The sequence below is a fragment of the Pelecanus crispus genome, chromosome 12 (assembly GCF_030463565.1).
Source record: "Pelecanus crispus isolate bPelCri1 chromosome 12, bPelCri1.pri, whole genome shotgun sequence".
NCBI lineage: Eukaryota > Metazoa > Chordata > Aves > Pelecaniformes > Pelecanidae > Pelecanus > Pelecanus crispus.
Window position 1 is genome coordinate 5,992,105 of NC_134654.1, and position 17,106 is coordinate 6,009,210.

Sequence of the window (17,106 nt, forward strand, 5' to 3'; positions counted from 1 at the left end):
CAGTTACGGAATTTCACGGGGCTACCTTGTGAATAACGAGGAGAAGCGAAGCGCAAGCGCTTAACAACCCTCGCACGGCTTACGGGACCCCAGGGTGCTGGAAACTTGGAATAGTTTGGAGCTTTTCTTTTGTGTGTGGGTAGATGCTCCTGCTTCCTCCCAGCCCCGAGCTTCGTGAACAAGCCTGCAGTTAATCGTGGAATTTCAAACATGTGTGTTTACTTTCAGGAACCTAACTTTAAACCTCACCAGTTCACTTTTGTCTAAACCAACTCAGTTTCCCATATTTCACTGGCTGGGGATGGTTTGTGGGGAGTGTTTCCTTTGTGCACTTACCCTGTAAGGCCTCTCAGGAGCTTCAGAGACTGGCATATTTAAAAACTTGGCAATAACTTTGCGTATGTGGTCTGTTTATATAATGATAAAGCTGTGTTTGAGTATTAGAAATTTCCTAGTAGTACCAAGTTGCTTTACACCTAGGTTTTACTCTTAGCTTGTAAAAGTCCCCCCTGGCCTGAGGAGCACTGGGTCTGGCAGAGGCAATACTAATCTTTGAATATCAGCCAGAAAATACTATATAATTTTAGTTCAGAAAGGCAATATCATAGTAAGTTTTACTGGAACTGATTCATAGCTCCACAGGGAGGGTGTCCCTGGGCAATGGGTGGAGGTGAGTTCTTCCGTTCTACCCGGTGAGCCTTGGTGGTGACAGGACTTAGCCTGAAAATCGGAGCAGGGGACACTGTGCCGCCTGGACCAAAAAGCGCTTTGATATACAGGTAAGGCTGAACGTTACAGTCATTGTGGGGATGTGACAGTTGCCCCCAAATCCCAAGCACTGCAAATCCCTCTTAAGCTTAACATGCTTTGATTTAATTATTAATAAATCTTAGGAGAAAAAAAAATCTGTTCATGTGTCTAAACCTGCTGTTTCATAGAGCATCCTGCAGTACGTGCGCTGTTAAGATTATATCCTGCAGCCAGATTAGATTAAAATCACTTCAAAGAGGGGTATTTATTTATTCCAATCTAATGGTTGTTTTCCTCTAGAAATGTATTTTATCTTTTCATATATATTTTCAAGACAGAGCTCGTTATGCTGTGTTTGGCAGTATACAGAATTACTTTAACGTACAATTTTGAAACTTTAAGGGTTTTACCGCTGCCCTCCACTGCTGGTGCCAAAGCCTACTGGTCAGCTTGCTCTCCAGTTTGCAGCTGACTGGTTTAGATGACTGTTACTGGGCCTGGTGCAGCGCAAAACCCCCTCAGTTCCTGACTCACTGTGTCCGTTCCAGTTCCTGCGGTGACACACCGCCCATCCCCGGGCCGGCTGGGGCAGCAGCCCCACGGGGCGCTTTGCAGGTGCTGGTGCCCACACAAGTTGCCACCATGCAGCCAAGTCTGCTAGTGCGAAGTCTTGATATGCCAAGTTCACTTTATCTCCTGCTCTGGACTAATTAGAAGCAATAAAGCCGAGCATGGGAGGGGATGATGGGCCCAGCTGCCTTTGTGTGTCAGGACCCTGCACTGCGTAACAACAATTTGAGACGGCCGTTAATGCTCACCTCAGTCCCAAATACAGCCCGTGCCAGGGGTTTCAGTTCATTTTAGCTGGGTGGTATGTTGGAGTTGCCTGCGCTAGCCTTGTGCTGAAGATCAGTCAGGACAGAAAGTAGGTGCTGAGTATCTCAAAGGGAATAAATGTTAATTAATTTCTAACAAAAAAAAAAAAAAGAACGGGCTTGTTTGTAAAGATATTTGATGCTTTTGTTTTCAAATACTGAGATCTTGATTTTGACAAACTATATTAATTTCATAGAGAACAAAAAATGGAACAGGATTTTAATTATAATATGGAATTCAGCAATGGAGTTACGGTCAGCATTTCTATGTAAGTCTGAATTTCTTTTTTTAATGCTCAGCAGTGACCTAGGTGGCATCAATTTAGTTATTGCAAATCAAGCTAAAAGAATGATTTCATGCTTCTACTTTAAAATTATTTTTGTAAGTCCAGTATTTCCTTTAAAATGATTATTGCCACCCCAGTCTTTTATGAACCTTTGGCATTGCCTAAAATGATTATCAGCCTGCGGGAACAACTTGCCTTTATAGCCCTCTCTAAAACATTACTCTGTATTGGAGCTAAAGCTTCTGTAAATACATGTTTTGACCTTCAAGGAAATACTGCTGTCTTATCGCAGAAGCCTGGCTATTGTGAATTGAATGCTGTGACCACTCTTAATCACTTGTTCTCTCTCCTAATGTGCCATTATCCTGTTTATTGCTGTGTGCATGGCGCTGAGCCTCTCTGTGGCACTTCAGCGAGAGGCTTACTCAAAGAGTCACAGTGTTCAGGCTATAATGAGCGTTAATGACGGAGCAGGTGAGCAAACCCTGCGCATATCTTGCTGTCAGAAATGCTACTTGTTCAGTCAAAGAGCACGTTGAGTGCAGTGCTGCACTGCAGAGCTCTTCTCTCTTTCAGGGCTGCACACAAACTTGCCATCGGTTAAGTAATGTTTTAGACACCGAGCTCCTTTGGCCATGCAGGGAGGGGAAGTAATCCTGGGCTGGCGTCAGACATTACTGGAGTAAAAGGTAAATGCTTAGGTGCATATGGGAATGGTGTGATCTGATGGCTTTCTGACTACGGTGAAGGCTCTTAATTTTGTCTGCTTCTCACTGAGAAATAGGTCTTGGTTTTGCCAGTCTTCTGAAGTTGATGAAATGAGGAAAAAAGGAAAATACAATTATTATTTTTTCTTGCTGACTATGAGTGTTTCCGATGCTTACTCAGGTAAAGCTCTGGCAACTCACAGTGGTTTTGTCTTCTGATTAAAAGGAGCTGGATTCTTGTTTTGTTTTTTTGGTCTTGCTGGGCATGATTTGGAATGAGAAACTGCTGCCCACAGGCTGTTTGCAAAGTTTTACTGAACATTGCATACTTACAGTAATGAATGAATCTTGTCTATAAAGGTCGAGCAACTTTTCAGTTCCTAAAGCAATTCCTTTAAGTTGTGGATGTGACAGGTCTTCAGTCATCGTTTCTGAACACCTTCTGAAAGACTCCCAAGAACTCCACCTGCTACAGAGGGTGAGAAGAAAATCCAGGTTTCGGCCTTTTTTACAAGGTTTTACAACTACAAATCTTGAACTTACCGTAGTGCAGATCGTTACTACCTCCTAGAGATGAAATGGAGAATGAATATAAACTTGTTCTCTTGGTGGCTGCGCAGTCAGCCCTGCGGCTTGGTGAGGTTGTGTGTGTGTTTCTCACGGCACTGAGTCGCTGTTACTCTGAGTGGTTAGGGTGAATGGGCAATAGCGTGGAGTTGTCAAGCTGACATTCAGTGTCCAAAATTACTTTTAATCGTTAGTCACAGTGGCACCCAACGGGCTTGCTAAGCAGCATTCAGTCAGCTTTTGAGAGCACTCGCACAGTGAAGATGCAGAAGTTTTCGTAAATTAATATTTGTATGAGATTTCTTGGCCATTGGTTTGATCAGCCTTTGCGTGTTGGACTGAGGAGGTGCATACAAACACGGAGCTAATGAATTACACGGAGTGAGTAATTGCTGTGCTATGGGTAAGCTTTAAGTCCACACTGTTTGCTGTTTTGGTGCAGGTACTCCTTGGGCGGTCTGACTTGTGATGGTGGTCAGAGGTTAGGTTTCAAATTAAAGTCTTTAAAACGTCCCTGCAGAGAAATCTGCTTTTGGAGCTTTCTGGAGCGTGAAGGCGGTGGTGCTATCCAGGACGCAGCGCTGACGTTGCCGCACCGGGTGTCATCCAAAGGCTTCACATCGTTTGCGCAGTCCTCGGCAGCGCGACTCTTTCAGAAGTGGCTTCTGCAGGGTTTCTGCAGCCGTGGCTTCTCGTGCTGGTCTCGAGCTTTCTACTTCACCTGTCTTGATCTTTGAATGCCTCCCCGGTTGTTTTAATTGGGGTTTTGAAACAATGACTGAAATTAATTAATTTTGAAGCCTTCAACTCTTCTAAGTTTTGGGGGCCATATAACTCCCTGAGCCCTTTCTAGCTGCTCCTTAGGTCTTTTGGCAAAAGCGCTCCTTGTATAGCGGCACTGATGCTTGTGGGGAGCTGGGCAAGGAGGAGAAGTCAACTGACTTACCCAGCTTGGCTCAGCCACCCCCTTTCCCAGAGCTTTCTGAAGTGCTCGTGGCTGGCTGTGGCTTGTCCCCCTAGCTGCAGCGGGGGGATTTGAGCAGGGGCTTGGACCAGGTGGCCTCTAGAGACCTTGTTCCAACTCAAATTTCTCTCTGTAATCCTAGTAACGTTGGGAGACTTTAAGCCCGAGTTAGCTTTGTTGCTGGAAACACCCCCCATTGTACGCCAATGATGGGATTTGAGGGTAGCTGTGAAGTGTTTATATATAAAGAGCTTTAGCACTCCGTGCATTCGTTTTGAGGTTTGATTTGATAAATGCTGAACCTCTGCAGTAGAGGATGGTGGCACCTCTGCAGCTCCTTTGTGCAGAAGGCACGTCTTGCTGTTTGTCTAACCCAGAGCCACGCAGGTTAGCGAGTCTCCTATGAAATGAAGTTGTAGCCATTCATCTTTCAGCCTAATGGACCACAGAAATTACAAGCTGTAGCATGCAGCTTAATCTTGCCACAAGGCAGAGTGCTGCATACTTTGCCTTCAATTTATGCATGCCATGCCTTTTTATTAAATGTAAAAGAGCAGTTGACAGGATTTCTCCAGAGGACTTGCTTTGGCTATACCTGGTAGATAGCCAGCGCATTTCAATATATAGTAAAATGAATGACGGTGGTTTCTTTACCATTCATAACAACCACCTTTGAAATTTGAGGACAGAGTTACAGATTATCCTCTGTGTGTCAAGCAGCAGAGGAGAGCGAGACGGCTATTTTACCTTTAACCCTGCAGATGACCCACTTTTTGAAGTATTTCCTTTGCCGTTACGAGAAGCAGTAAGGGCCAGAGCAGCGGTCACGCATCTGTGCTTGGTCAGGCCTTCACCCAGGGATGGCTCTTTGCCGCTTTCTTTTCTCTGTTCCTCCTTGTATTATAACTTTGAATTGTCTCTCTGTTGTTGCAGTGTGCAGAGGAGTGAATGCCCCATGTTGTGTTAGTGCCTGTCTGCCATGCTGGCCTGTCTGCCAGGACCAGGTGACCTCTCCTTTCAGCTTCTTTCTTACACGCAGATGAACACTGGACTTCAGAAATGTGAGTGACGTTTTGTCTGCAGGATGTGGTTAACTGTTAAATCTGGCTCTGGTACAGCTGTGACATAAACATTCAGGATACAGTGGAAAAACTATTTAATGTTAGAGTCTTTCTTTTGTTATGCCTTCAAGGCATCCATCAATAATGGCTCTGAGAAATCGCTGTGGAGGTTCACGTGTGTGCAGCAAGCTCTCCCCCCGCTTCCTGGCTTTATAAAGGTTAATTTTAACCACAGCAAGATGAAATGCAAGTGAGGTTTCTGTGGGATTTGTGCCTCTTTGCTGAAAACATTTTGTGCTAAAAGTGTGCCAGCTGACTACTTCTTAACACAACTTTTACCTGACTCTTTTTCACTTCCATTCATTGAATTACTCGTAGACACCAATAAAAGTTGGATCAGGCTAATGCAAACCTTTTGAGGTCAGCAGCTCTGTTGTTCTACATACCTGGGGCATATACTGCAAATATTAGTGATCTAGCCCAAATTACTAAAGTTCAAAGTTTCCATCTTCTTTCTGATGTCTCTTTGGTGCCTCTGAAAATATGTCTGCAGAGTACTCTGATAATTCTTTTTTTATAACTTCAGTCATTTTTTTGATAGTTGTACTAGTATTTTTAAGAAGAACTTAACGCTTGGAATATAAGTTTACTGGCTAGAGATTTTTTTAAATCTTACTCTGTCTCTCTTTATCACTGAAGTTGCACATTGATTGTTCAGCTGAAATTTCAGAAAGACCAAGGTTTCTGCATAAGATCTGTGTACTTGGTTCTTAGGGCTGTGACCTGTCTCTTGCATTTGAAATGTTCATTGGGAGATCTCTGTACCCTCAGTTTGCTGATGGACTCGTTGCTCTTTAAAACCAAGTAAATTTACACTCCAGTTATAGCTAAAATTGTTATTGTGTTAAGACTTGTGGTGCTACTGAAAATAGGTAAGCTAATTTTGCAATTAAGGGTGACATGCTTAAAGTCTTGCCAGAGGGGAATGACACTGTTCACGTATGCAGGTGTGCTCCCCCTCAGCATGTGCATAACATTTATGCCGACTCCATGGGCTTGGTAATTGTAGTGACACTTTCGGCAATAGTAAAAATCTTTACTCACCAAAGGACTTCCTTAGATCACATGAAACTGGGCATTCCCCTCCTTTCTCTTTTCCATTTCCAGTTCGAGCTTTGCTGACCGAAGCACGCTTTTTCAAAAGGTAGGCTGTTATGGTGAGAACATGACTAGGTCCTTGCATTACGTGAAGTTTCTTTGGTTGATTGGAAAGCTTAGTTCTGAAAGCAAATTGTTGAGGTTCATGTGAGGGTAGCTGTGCATAAATCAGGTATTTGCTAATTACACGTTTACGAGGCAACGTGCTGGTGTGTGGGCAGTTTCTTAACCTGATGGTACCTGATGCTGTTTCTGAGAACTGCTCATCCCCATGCTGAAAGCATTGCTGTATCCCGCTTAGTGAAGAGCTTCGGGTACTGCATTTAAAAGAATTTAGGACATGAAGTCGCTGGCAGGCACTGGCTGGCAGTGGTAATGCTCAGCTGTTCCAGTTTGTTCTGATTTATATGGAAAATGAAACTGCTCGTACAGACCTTGCTCACCCCTGCTGCAGATGTGTGTAAGATTAATTGGTGCATTTCTCCCCATACTGTATATGCACAAGTAGTCTAGCCCCTGGCCAAAGGAAAGCTGAGTTAATGAGCATTTTTAATGAACGGTGACTTGTGACTTTTGATGGGGGGTTGGGCTTTAATAATAGTGCTATCGCTTTTATAAAAGGCACAGAACTCCGCAGGATAGCCTTTATTCAGACTTAGGGTGTTTGCGTTAATAATTTTTTAAGTGTAGTTTTCTGGATCAGACTTTTTATTAGCGCTTAAAAATCCACATTTGCTCAATCGTCTTTTTTTTTTTTTTTTCTTATTCACTTTCAAATAAGAGGCATTTTTCTTAAAGGTGGTCTGTGCAGTAGGAGTTTTGTAGATTAATATGCACATGTTAGAAACTGGTCACTATGGGACTTCCAATTTCAGTATTTTTCTTTGAATTCCAGCCTGCGTCACAGGAAAGGCTAACCCTGAAATTTGTCCTTATGCACGCAGGGGATTTCTCACTGACTTTGTATTGATATTCTTTCCTTCCCCCCAGTGACTCCGGTATAAACCTGATCAGTCAATTGGGATACTTGAGGCAAGACCAATAGCGGCAGTGCCGCAGGGCCTGGGAGAAAAAGGGGGATTTTTGATGACAGTGGTGCAAAGTCAAGGTGAAAGGAGCTTCTTGGTGAGCTTTTTGAGGGGGGAGCGAAAGAAAGAAGAGCAGGTTGGGGCTGAATGGGGTCATCAGCTAAAATCATATCCTTAGGGGTGAGGGCTCTTTCTGTAAAGCCTGTAGAGAAGCTGCTGCAGTTGAGATTTTTCTGCAGAAGATGGGCACAGCTGTTCTTCGCTTGTCCCAATGCAGATGCTCTCATTAGGGTAGGAATCCTGAAGGCCTGTTTGTATTTTGTTTAATGTTAATGAAAATTGAACTGTAGGCAGTTTTAAAAGCAGTGGGTTTTAAAGCCTTCGTGTGAAATGCACTTAAAAATGTTACATTAGTGCTGAGGTGAGGCAGAGAAATACATCTCGTTTCATGATAAAAATAGCTCCAGCAGTGAGAGGCGCACAGGAATGTGACCAGATGAGTTGGTTGCCACGGGATTAGTGGGAGCGTGAACTCGCAGTTCACCAATTTATTGGGATAATTGCTCATATGCACAGCTTTACCTTATAGTAAACATGAAATAATTACTTTTCAACAAAAGTAATCTGCCTTGCATTTACTCGTCCCATTGTTTTCTTAATGTAGCTTGTTCATCTGCCATCCTCATCCTCATCATCATTTTATGGCCCGATCCAGAATTCTTGCACTTGTGGTATTATAATACCACCATTTTCTTTCAGTCTATTCTAGCTGTTTTTCCATTCATTTAGTAACCAGACCTAATTGTTCTTTACTGGTTTGTAGGATATTTGTATGGGATATTCTGTCTCTTGATTGCCCTATAATGCCTCTCTCTCCAATTTTTGTTTGTTGCCTCTAACTATTCTAGTCATTGAATCTTGCCTGTGGAACTGCTAGCGAAGCACATTTTAAGCAGCATGTTGGGACCCTTGTACATACATCACCTTGGTCAGGCCTAAGTAGAACAGCTGAGTTAATCCATAGTAAAAGGAGCGTAATCTTAGATATATGCAAAACGGGCTCTGGTTGAAATGGTGGTTGGTTTCAGAAGGTGCTGTCCAAGGGATTTAAAAGATGTTTTGCCATTTGGTAGGATGCCAAACTTGATGTTGGTGTGTCATTTCAGGTTAACTGAGGGGTTCTTTTCTTTCATCAGAGGGAGGAGTTCTTCCAGATTCAGGATTACAGATGTGTTGTAACCGAATGCCGCAGCCGGTTCAAACATTGATGTTGTAGCTGCTTTCTAAAAGCTTCCATCGTGGTTCCTGTGTAACAGAAAAATAGATGCTTGGGTAAAAGAATATTTAGTGTATCTGTTCGGTGTTTATGTTTACCACCTAATTTGCTGATATGCCTATAGAAATGTAAACCAGGCTGGGAAATTTTGGTGGTAAAGGTGTCTTAAAGTATCTACTTAATTTTTCATCTGGAATTAAAAGCTTTACGTGACAATGGCCGTAACCGTAACATAAACCGTAACACAGACAGGAGCGGATTCCTTTGTCTGTTGTTGATGGTTCTCCTCTGATTCATGGTGAGTTGCGAGGGTCATCTCTTGGGGAAGAAACAGAACTTAATGGGCGTGGGCAATGCTAACAATAAAGGTTGGGAAGCTCATGAAGGCCATGGCTGTTGAGACATGGTAGTACTGGCAAACTCCATTCAGAGGCTCTTCTCTCCGTTAGGAGCGTAACAGCTCGCTCAAAAGGACAGATATAAACCACCTGCCTGCAGCGGCAGGTACAGGGATGTGAACAGAGAGGATGTTCAGGTTAATATCAAATGAGCATTTCCTTTGATTAAGAGAAAGGGTGCTATGTGCCAGTGTTTGGACAGCACAGAGAGTAGGAGTATAACCGGGGCTGTGGTACGGGCTGTGCTGGAGACACAAGACAGCCTGCTTGCAAAGCTTCTTATTTCACGGAAGATATTTTTTATATTTCTATAATTATCCTTTCTTTTGGGTATCCATCCTATTTTCCATTTTCTGGCCCTTACTTTCTGAAAATGAGTGCTCTTAGAGCAGTACTGCTCTCCCTCACCTGTGAAGACTGGAAGCTGCAGGATGCAGAGAGCGCGAGGTGGCTGGTACTCGGACTTGAGCTGTATTCAGGAACCTTCTGGAGTCAATTTGCTTAAAAGAGTCACAGGTGGATTTTCAAGAGGAAAGGCTGTTTGCTTGGGAGCATCAAGCTCTTTACTGGAGCATTAGAGTTCCTTGGGTCAGAGGGCCAGATGTGGGGCTGAGGTGCTCTTGGGCTCTGGAGGAGCTGGCTGCTGTATTTCCCGTTCTTTCAGCATGGCAGCAGATGGTATGGGTATGCTGAAAATTTTAGCAAAGAGAATGGGTGGGGTTTTTCCAGTAAACTGTTTTCAAGGTGGGGGGAAAAAAATCAAGCGAAAGCAAAATCGGATTGTCAAAGCTGCAAGCCATTATTTGAAGATTATAAAATCGCTTCTAAAGCAGTAGTCCCATAGGAATTAAGCAGCAGAGCTGTGATAGGGGAAGGGCCCAACTCTCTGCTTGGAATACGATTATAGCGAGAGAGGCACAAGCATTTCCTTAGATTTCTGATGGTCTTTCCGGAAGCACTTCGAGCTTGTGGGCAAGGTAGGTATCTGGTAAATTGAAGTGAAACCACACCCCTGTCTCCAGAAGTCTTTTGTCTGTGTTTGGGGAGTAGCATGCTTCTAATCTTGTGGGGTGATCACGTAATTTTGCTGTGTGATATGAGCATGCTGTCCTTAGCAAGGTGCCACACTGAAAATTCAGCTGAAGAAATAATTGCAAGCCATAAAATAACGCACGTGTAGCCCCCTTCCATTTGCTGAACTTGGACTGACAAGGGCTTCCTAATGGACAAAAAGGCACTCAGAGTGCTTTCAGATGTCGGCATCTAGAAAAGAACTCAGATGTAAATGGAGGCTTGAGCTGAAGTGCTTCGTATGGTTCCCACCTCAGCATTACACGGGTTTAATGTTTAATTCATAACTTCCTGATTTCTGAATTACACGGCAAAGATACTGAGAATGGCTTGAAGAGCCATGGGGAGGCAGCCTTAAATTAAGAGAGTAGAAACTAGCCCACCACCGCAAGCCGTAAGAAATATTTCACGCTGGAGACAATCCGATGTTTATAGCATATTACCTGTTTTTGTCCAACTGTAAACATACTCTGATCAAAACACAAGTTTCATTTTGCTCCCCTAGGCAGGTCTTGCCTTAAGCTGAACTGGGGGTTGTGTTGGTCACCAGGTAATAAAGGGAATGAGGTACCTGGTACACGATCTGCTGGTCTGGGAAGATGAAGTTCTTGCCTCTTGATTCCCTGGAGATTTTCTACCCTTGTTGTGCAACTGTCTTGCCCTGGGGTTGATCCCTTGCTTACCAGAATGGGTATTGACAAATTTCCTTTCTCCGCAGGGGACACTACACAGAAAATGAGATCTGCACAGTATCCTACCCCAGCAGAATTGGATGCTTATGCTAAGAAGGTCGCCAACAATCCACTGACTATAAAAATTTTTCCAAACAGTGTCAAGGTTCCCCAGAGGAAACACATACGCCGTACTGTGAACGGACTTGATACTTCGGGCCAGAGGTACAGTCCCTACCCGTCTCAGGCCACCACGAAAACAGGCCTCCTGGCGATAGTCAAATCTCCAGCGAAAGGAATTATCAAAGACTTTGACGGGACACGCACACGTCTGCTGCCGGAAGCGATGATGAATCCCCCTTCCACACCATACGTTGCACCTAGCACTTTAACCCACCCCCAGGCGCTTGCTCGCCAGCAGGCTCTCCAGCATGCACAGACTTTGCCGCACCCCCAGAGTATACCGCAGCCACAGACTTTGCAGCACCCTCAGGGTATACCACAGCCACAAAGCTTACCGCACCCTCAGGGGATACCGCAGCCGCAGACGCTGCCGCACCCTCAGAATATGCAGCAGCCGCAGGGCTTGCAGCATCCTCAGACCATGGCACACCAGACTCTGCAGCACCCCCCGAATCCTTTGCTGCAGCCAGGTTTACATGGAAGCAGAAAGATGCCGGATGCAGATGCGCCGCCGAATGTGACCGTGTCTACCTCAACCATTCCCCTCTCTATGGCTGCCACCCTGCAGCAGAACCAGCCACCGGACCTGAGCAGCATTGTGCACCAGATTAACCAGTTCTGCCAGGCCAGAGCTGGCATTAGCACTACCTCAGTATGTGAGGGACAGATTGCAAACCCCAGCCCTATAAGTCGCAACCTGCTTATCAATGCAAGTACCAGGGTATCTACTCACAATGTCCCTACACCCATGCCTTCCTGTGTAGTAAACCCTGTAGATCATGCTGCTGCTGCTATTCCTCCTGCCTCTGTTAATGTGCCCATGGTGAATATTAACAGGGTGCCGCCCGCGTACCAGAACGAAATCAAATCGGTTGCGTGGAACCAGCACCAGCTTGCGCATCTGCAGCAAATGTGTGGGGATGCTGCTGGGCCTGCTGGACTCGCAGGGAAGCACCCTCAGAGAGAGATCGCAGGGCAGGGTTTTCCTGGCAAAACTTCAAACTACCCTCAAGAACTGTGCATGGGCCAGTCATTCAGCTTGAAGCCCCCCATCGAGAAGCCCACGCCTTCTCCGCCTGTGAACGGGTTGCAGGGACCCTTGCCATACACCAATGGGCACTATTTCCAGCCCATCTGGAATAACATTCTGCCCACACCCAACAGTGACAGCTCTGGGTCCCAGGACCTCGCCATGCCTTTCCACGGGGGACAGCCAGCAGGAGCACCGCTAGATTGTGCAGGAGGAACTCATTACAGAGCTGGAGCTGGCCCATCCAGCCAGAATAATGTGATGCAGACCATGGATTACCTAAGCGGGGACTTCCAGCAGTCCTGCTTCAGAGATCAGAGCATGGCCGTGCTGGGAAAAGTCCATCGGCCTCCCATGAACCGAGCACCTGAACCAACCGATAGTCGAAATCTTCATATTCAACACCCAGGGTATAGATAGGCTGCAGTCACTTTCACAGACAAAAATTATAGGTTTAGTCTTAATTTTAATTAATAAGCAAGGCATTTTTAACTTGCAAACTTGTGTGATCATTATTAGTAACCATTGGAAGAAGACATACTGTATATTTAAAAGCTTTGCTTACATGTTATCTATCTCCTTTATGCATCAAATATTTAACATGCCTTTTGTTTCAAAGAATTTCATTACACTACTTCACGCCACAGCTGTTTCCTCACTGCAGAATCCCCTTTGTGCAGCTTTTGCCTTCTGCTTAATAGCTACTTGCTGGACCGATGTGGAGTTGCTGCAGGGTTTCGCAGTTGCATCTGTTTGCCAGCTCCGTAACGAGCGAGGTAGCGTAGCTGCTTAAATTTCCATCTCAATTTCCTCTGAAGATTAAGAGCAACAGAATTTGTCAGGAAGCAGGGCTTATTTTCAACTCAAAAGCCCATTTCATTAATGCATTAAACATTGACCATTTGCACTGTCTAGAGGCCTATTTAATTGAAAAAGAAGCCTACATTTGAAAAGAGCTAGCTAGGAGTATGTATTTAGGCATTAATATAGGAAGAAGCTTTTCAGTTTTTTCTTGCCGAGACGCCCACATTTATCGCTTAGACTTTGTCCAAAGTCAAAAGTCTCTGGCAGATTTTTCTGACACTTTTTTTTTGCGGACAGGGTATGGAGGATGGGGGAATGGCAGTTTTAGGACGTAGGCAGCATAGCTGCCGTAGGTAGCTGCCTTTTTTCCGCATCGTATTTCCCTTCCCCTTTCGCCAGCGTAAGACCTAACTTTGTCTGAACCCCTCGCTGCTAGGAGTCTGGCTGTCCTGATGTGAAGGGAATCCAGACCCACTGACAACTCCCAAAAAGGGTTCAGCCGCTTCTCTGGTAGCTAGAATTAATTTCAGGGCGAGGAGACGTAACTGGAGCTCGTCTCCGGTGCAATGAGCGGGCGTGCGGGGCGGCGGGGCGCGGTCCCGTTCCGGCAGCAGTCCCGATGGGACGGGAGGCGGTTGATCTGAAGCGAAGCTCCGCTCACGGGCCACTGTGGGACCAATGGTCCCGTATTCCTCTCCATCCAGACGCCACAGCAGATCTAACGGAACAATTCTCCTCTCTGGGAATCAGCCAAGCTATTTATCACATCCCTCTTTCCCAGGGTCTCGGTGCCTAACTCCTTCTGTTCCTTTCCCATCTCACTTCCAGCAGCTAGTCGAGTCGGTGACCGTAGGACACTAACTATTGGGTAACCTCAGCGTCTTGTTCTCCTCAGTGTACCGAAACACACCTTTCCTTTCTAACAGCCGAATCTGTTGTAAGTAGAAAATTTCTCATCTCTGTTAATGGGACTAATACTTGAACATAATGATCACAATCAAGTTTGGAAATTAAAAAAGAAATAATAAAAAAAAATGCATTGATTCTTTATATGTACACTGGCTAAAAATATTGCTCTACACTGTAACTTTTAAGTGTAATATTTCTGTATGAATGTCGCCTGGTAGTGTGGGTTTGAGTAGCATTGTGTATGGGTGAACCCACTGGCCTCTGCCATCCACTGGCCTCCCTCACAGCCCTTTGAAAAACAAAGCCTTAAGTATTTGCTCCTTGAACTTTCCTTAACGAGCATGGTTTAAAATCTTAAGACATCATACAAAATTTAAAAAAAAAAAAAAAATAACAAGTTTTGAAGTGACGTCATAGTTGGCTAGAGATTCTTAAAAGTTTTTCGTAAATGGAAAAATTAGAAAACATTTATTTGTATTTTTTTAATTTAGACGTGTAGTCCTGGGCTGTAACAAATATTTAGGTTTCAAAGCTTAGCAGAGTACGTTTTCTGACTCCTTGCGTAAGTTAGTACACTTACATCATGTCATTATTTAAATTCTTTTAAGTGTACTATAAACCGTTCTTTAGTGGTAACTCTTTAGCAAAGTTAAGCAATTTGACTAAAGACGGATTAAATTATGTGTTGGCTTGTGTTGCCTTATATTTAAAAAGGAAAAATTGCCTGATTGTGTTATGCCAAATGATAGCAACATGAAGTCCTAATTTATTGTTTATAATCATATTCCTGCAGTCTTTGTGAAAACTGGTAAATATACATCTATGAAAGAACTAAAATCCTGAGGCTTTTCATGCAATATTTTTCTGAATACATTATATTGGAAGCCAAGGTTCGAGTCTGAAGCTGCTTCCCTTACAGTCTCCCTGTCGTCTTCCCCGTCCTACTCCTCCAAATCGATCTAGGGCTGTGCTATGACTTTAACCTTTCCTGCCGAGTTAGTTACTGTAAGGTGTTCTGCTACCTGAGTACGTACCTTTTTACTAAATAAAATATTGGCATCTCCTCTGTTCAGTAGCCTGCTACAAATCTCAACCCAGACTGTTATTAAAAGCTAATTTTTTTTCCTCCTGCTCTTCTCCTGAGAGAGAGACTGAGTCGAGTCCCGTGTTGTGGTGTTTGTGGAAGCGGTTTCGATGCCGGGGAGGCGTTTGCGTTGGCGATGGCAGCAGGCTGCGAGTTGTTGGGGATTGTTCTGCGCGGGCAGTCGCAGGTAGAGCCACGACCTCTGAGACTTTGCCCCGGTACAGCAGGAAAGGGAAGCAAAGCTACTCCCGAGACTCATCCAGGTGGGATGTTGCTTGAAAAATAGGAATCATTTTACTATTAAAATACACTGAAATATTTCCTTCTGTTCTAGGAGTGAGATTTTTTTTTCTTTAAACAACCCTTTTCGCTTCTGCAGCAGCCTTTTGCTGATGGGCTCTCCTTCCTTCTCCTTCCCCACTCTACATCTTCTGTAAAGAGAAACACAAACGCTGGCCTGCTTCGTTCCCAGGTACAACCTTTGAGAGCAAACACTGAGCACGCTGCGTGGGTGCCTGGCGTGGGGATCCAGACGTGGCCCCGCCGCTTGCCGAGGTGACGAAGGGGAGAGCGGATGAACCGGAGGCCGGTGGTCCGGCGCGCGGCAGGAGGTGCGCTCTCCTGGAGACATTTGTCCATGCGCAGTTTTATTGCACGCTCTGCCCGGTGCAGGAATAAGAGTAACCTAAAGGCCAGGGACGCCCCTTCGCCCTGGGCTTTCCCCGGGACCCCGACGCAGATCGTCGCCTGCCTCTGGGGTTCACGCCGCTGCTTTCCTTTCTGTCTGTCTTTCTGTCTGTGGGTCAGTGGCTTCCTGACCTCTGACTCCAGCACAAGGCTTCTGTTCCCCTGATGGATCCTGGGCACTTGCAGATGACGGTTCTGCTCCTTGAGGAAAGAGGAAGGTATTTTCAGATGTTTTCCTGAACTGAATTTCACTGAAATCTGTCCCCTTTACAGTATCACACTGATTTAGCAGGATATTGTTATTCTAATGGTTCCTGGCAACTCCCTTGCCAGCTGGAGGTGGACGTCAGATAAATCCCAGGAGGGATAAACATGAAAGTGGTGTAAACCCTTCCACGAGGAAGCTTCCATCTCTGACGTGTCTTGTCTTTTGAGCAGAAGCTTTGAAGCTGTTAAATCACAAGCCCAGTTTGTTACAGCCCAAAGTTAACATTTTATAAAGACACTTGTGGATTTTCTTTAAGCTTAAGATGTGAAAGATGTCACCGTGGGACTTGGCCGACCCCGTAGAAACCAAATAGAAATGTTTGCTGGGACTCGCTGGGGAGAGAACTGGGAATTGCTGCTGTATTTCATTAAACCACAGACATTATAACCACTGCTGCTTATGTGCTACGGGTATGAACTAGATTTTTTTTAAAATTTTTTTTTTGTCTGCAGGAAAAATAAAAAGTTAAAAAAAATAGTGGAATAGAGACCTGGTCCCTCTGCCTCTTCTGCTGGTCTGATGCAGTGCGAGTGCGTGGGGCTTGTGTGTGGTCAGCAGCACGGGGAGCCGCGGGGTGGGTGCTTGTCCCAAAGGGAATTTGGGGAAGTCTCTCCCTGGGTTTTGGGGGTCTGAATGCATCTGGCACAGCCCGGCTGCCCTTCTCCAATAAGAGTGCCGAGAAGGTCTGGGAAAACAGAAGAGACAAAAATCTCAGAGCTGGAAAGGTGCTGAAATAATTATTAAAAAAAGGAGGAGGAGTTGAGGAGATGGTTTTAAGTCCTGTCAAGGTGAACTTGGAGAGATTTTTGACAACTTCTGCAAGGGTTAGGGCTGTCCCACACTCTAAAGGTCTGCTTTCCCTGGCCAGGAGGGAAAGGTGCTCCAAAAGCTGCACCTAGAAGCTACTGCCCTGCGAAGTGCTGACCTGATAGTCTGTGTAATAAACTCAGAGTTTTTCTTACTAACAATACTAAATACAAAATTTTAAAGGGGATTAGTAACATTAGTAGACCTTTTCCGGAAGATAGGAGCCACGAGGGTTTTCTCTTCTTTCCAGTGATTGTGCATCTAATTTAATCTGCGTGCTTTCATCACCAAGAGTGACACAACTACTCAAAACCCATCTCCTCTGCGCTTGCTGCAAACATCTGACTGTCAAAATCCCTCTGACGGCAAGCTAATACCTTTCATACCGTTTCCAGTGTTCCCCAGCTATTAAGAAATGTATTTGGTTCCCACATGCTTTTCCAGGAATTAGCTGGGAAGAGCTCTCTTTGCCCACAGGCACCGCTGCATCCCGGCTCCAGCAGCCAGAAACGCCATGCCAA

General features: G+C 44.9%; 1 protein-coding gene across 4 annotated transcripts; it reads left to right on the forward strand.

Annotated features, from left to right (window-relative positions):
• Positions 1–689: 689 nt before the first annotated feature.
• On the forward strand, positions 690–15,397 carry FAM222B (family with sequence similarity 222 member B). 4 transcript variants are annotated; one of them, XR_012831522.1, is made up of 6 exons: positions 690–779; positions 1,823–2,601; positions 5,084–5,211; positions 10,861–12,436; positions 13,659–15,086; positions 15,296–15,397. XR_012831522.1 is itself a non-coding variant. In XM_075719439.1 (5 exons), exons 3-5 carry the CDS (start codon positions 5,130–5,132, stop codon positions 13,663–13,665), a joined length of 1,665 nt encoding a protein of 554 aa, XP_075575554.1. In that variant the 5' UTR covers positions 690–779; positions 1,823–2,601; positions 5,084–5,129; the 3' UTR covers positions 13,666–15,397. The 4 variants fall into 4 exon arrangements, 2 of the variants coding, with proteins under 2 accessions (XP_075575554.1, XP_009478195.1); XR_012831523.1 differs by lacking the exon at positions 15,296–15,397 and having other exon boundaries at positions 13,659–13,767; positions 14,884–14,900; XM_075719439.1 differs by having other exon boundaries at positions 13,659–15,397.
• Positions 15,398–17,106: the final 1,709 nt, after the last annotated feature.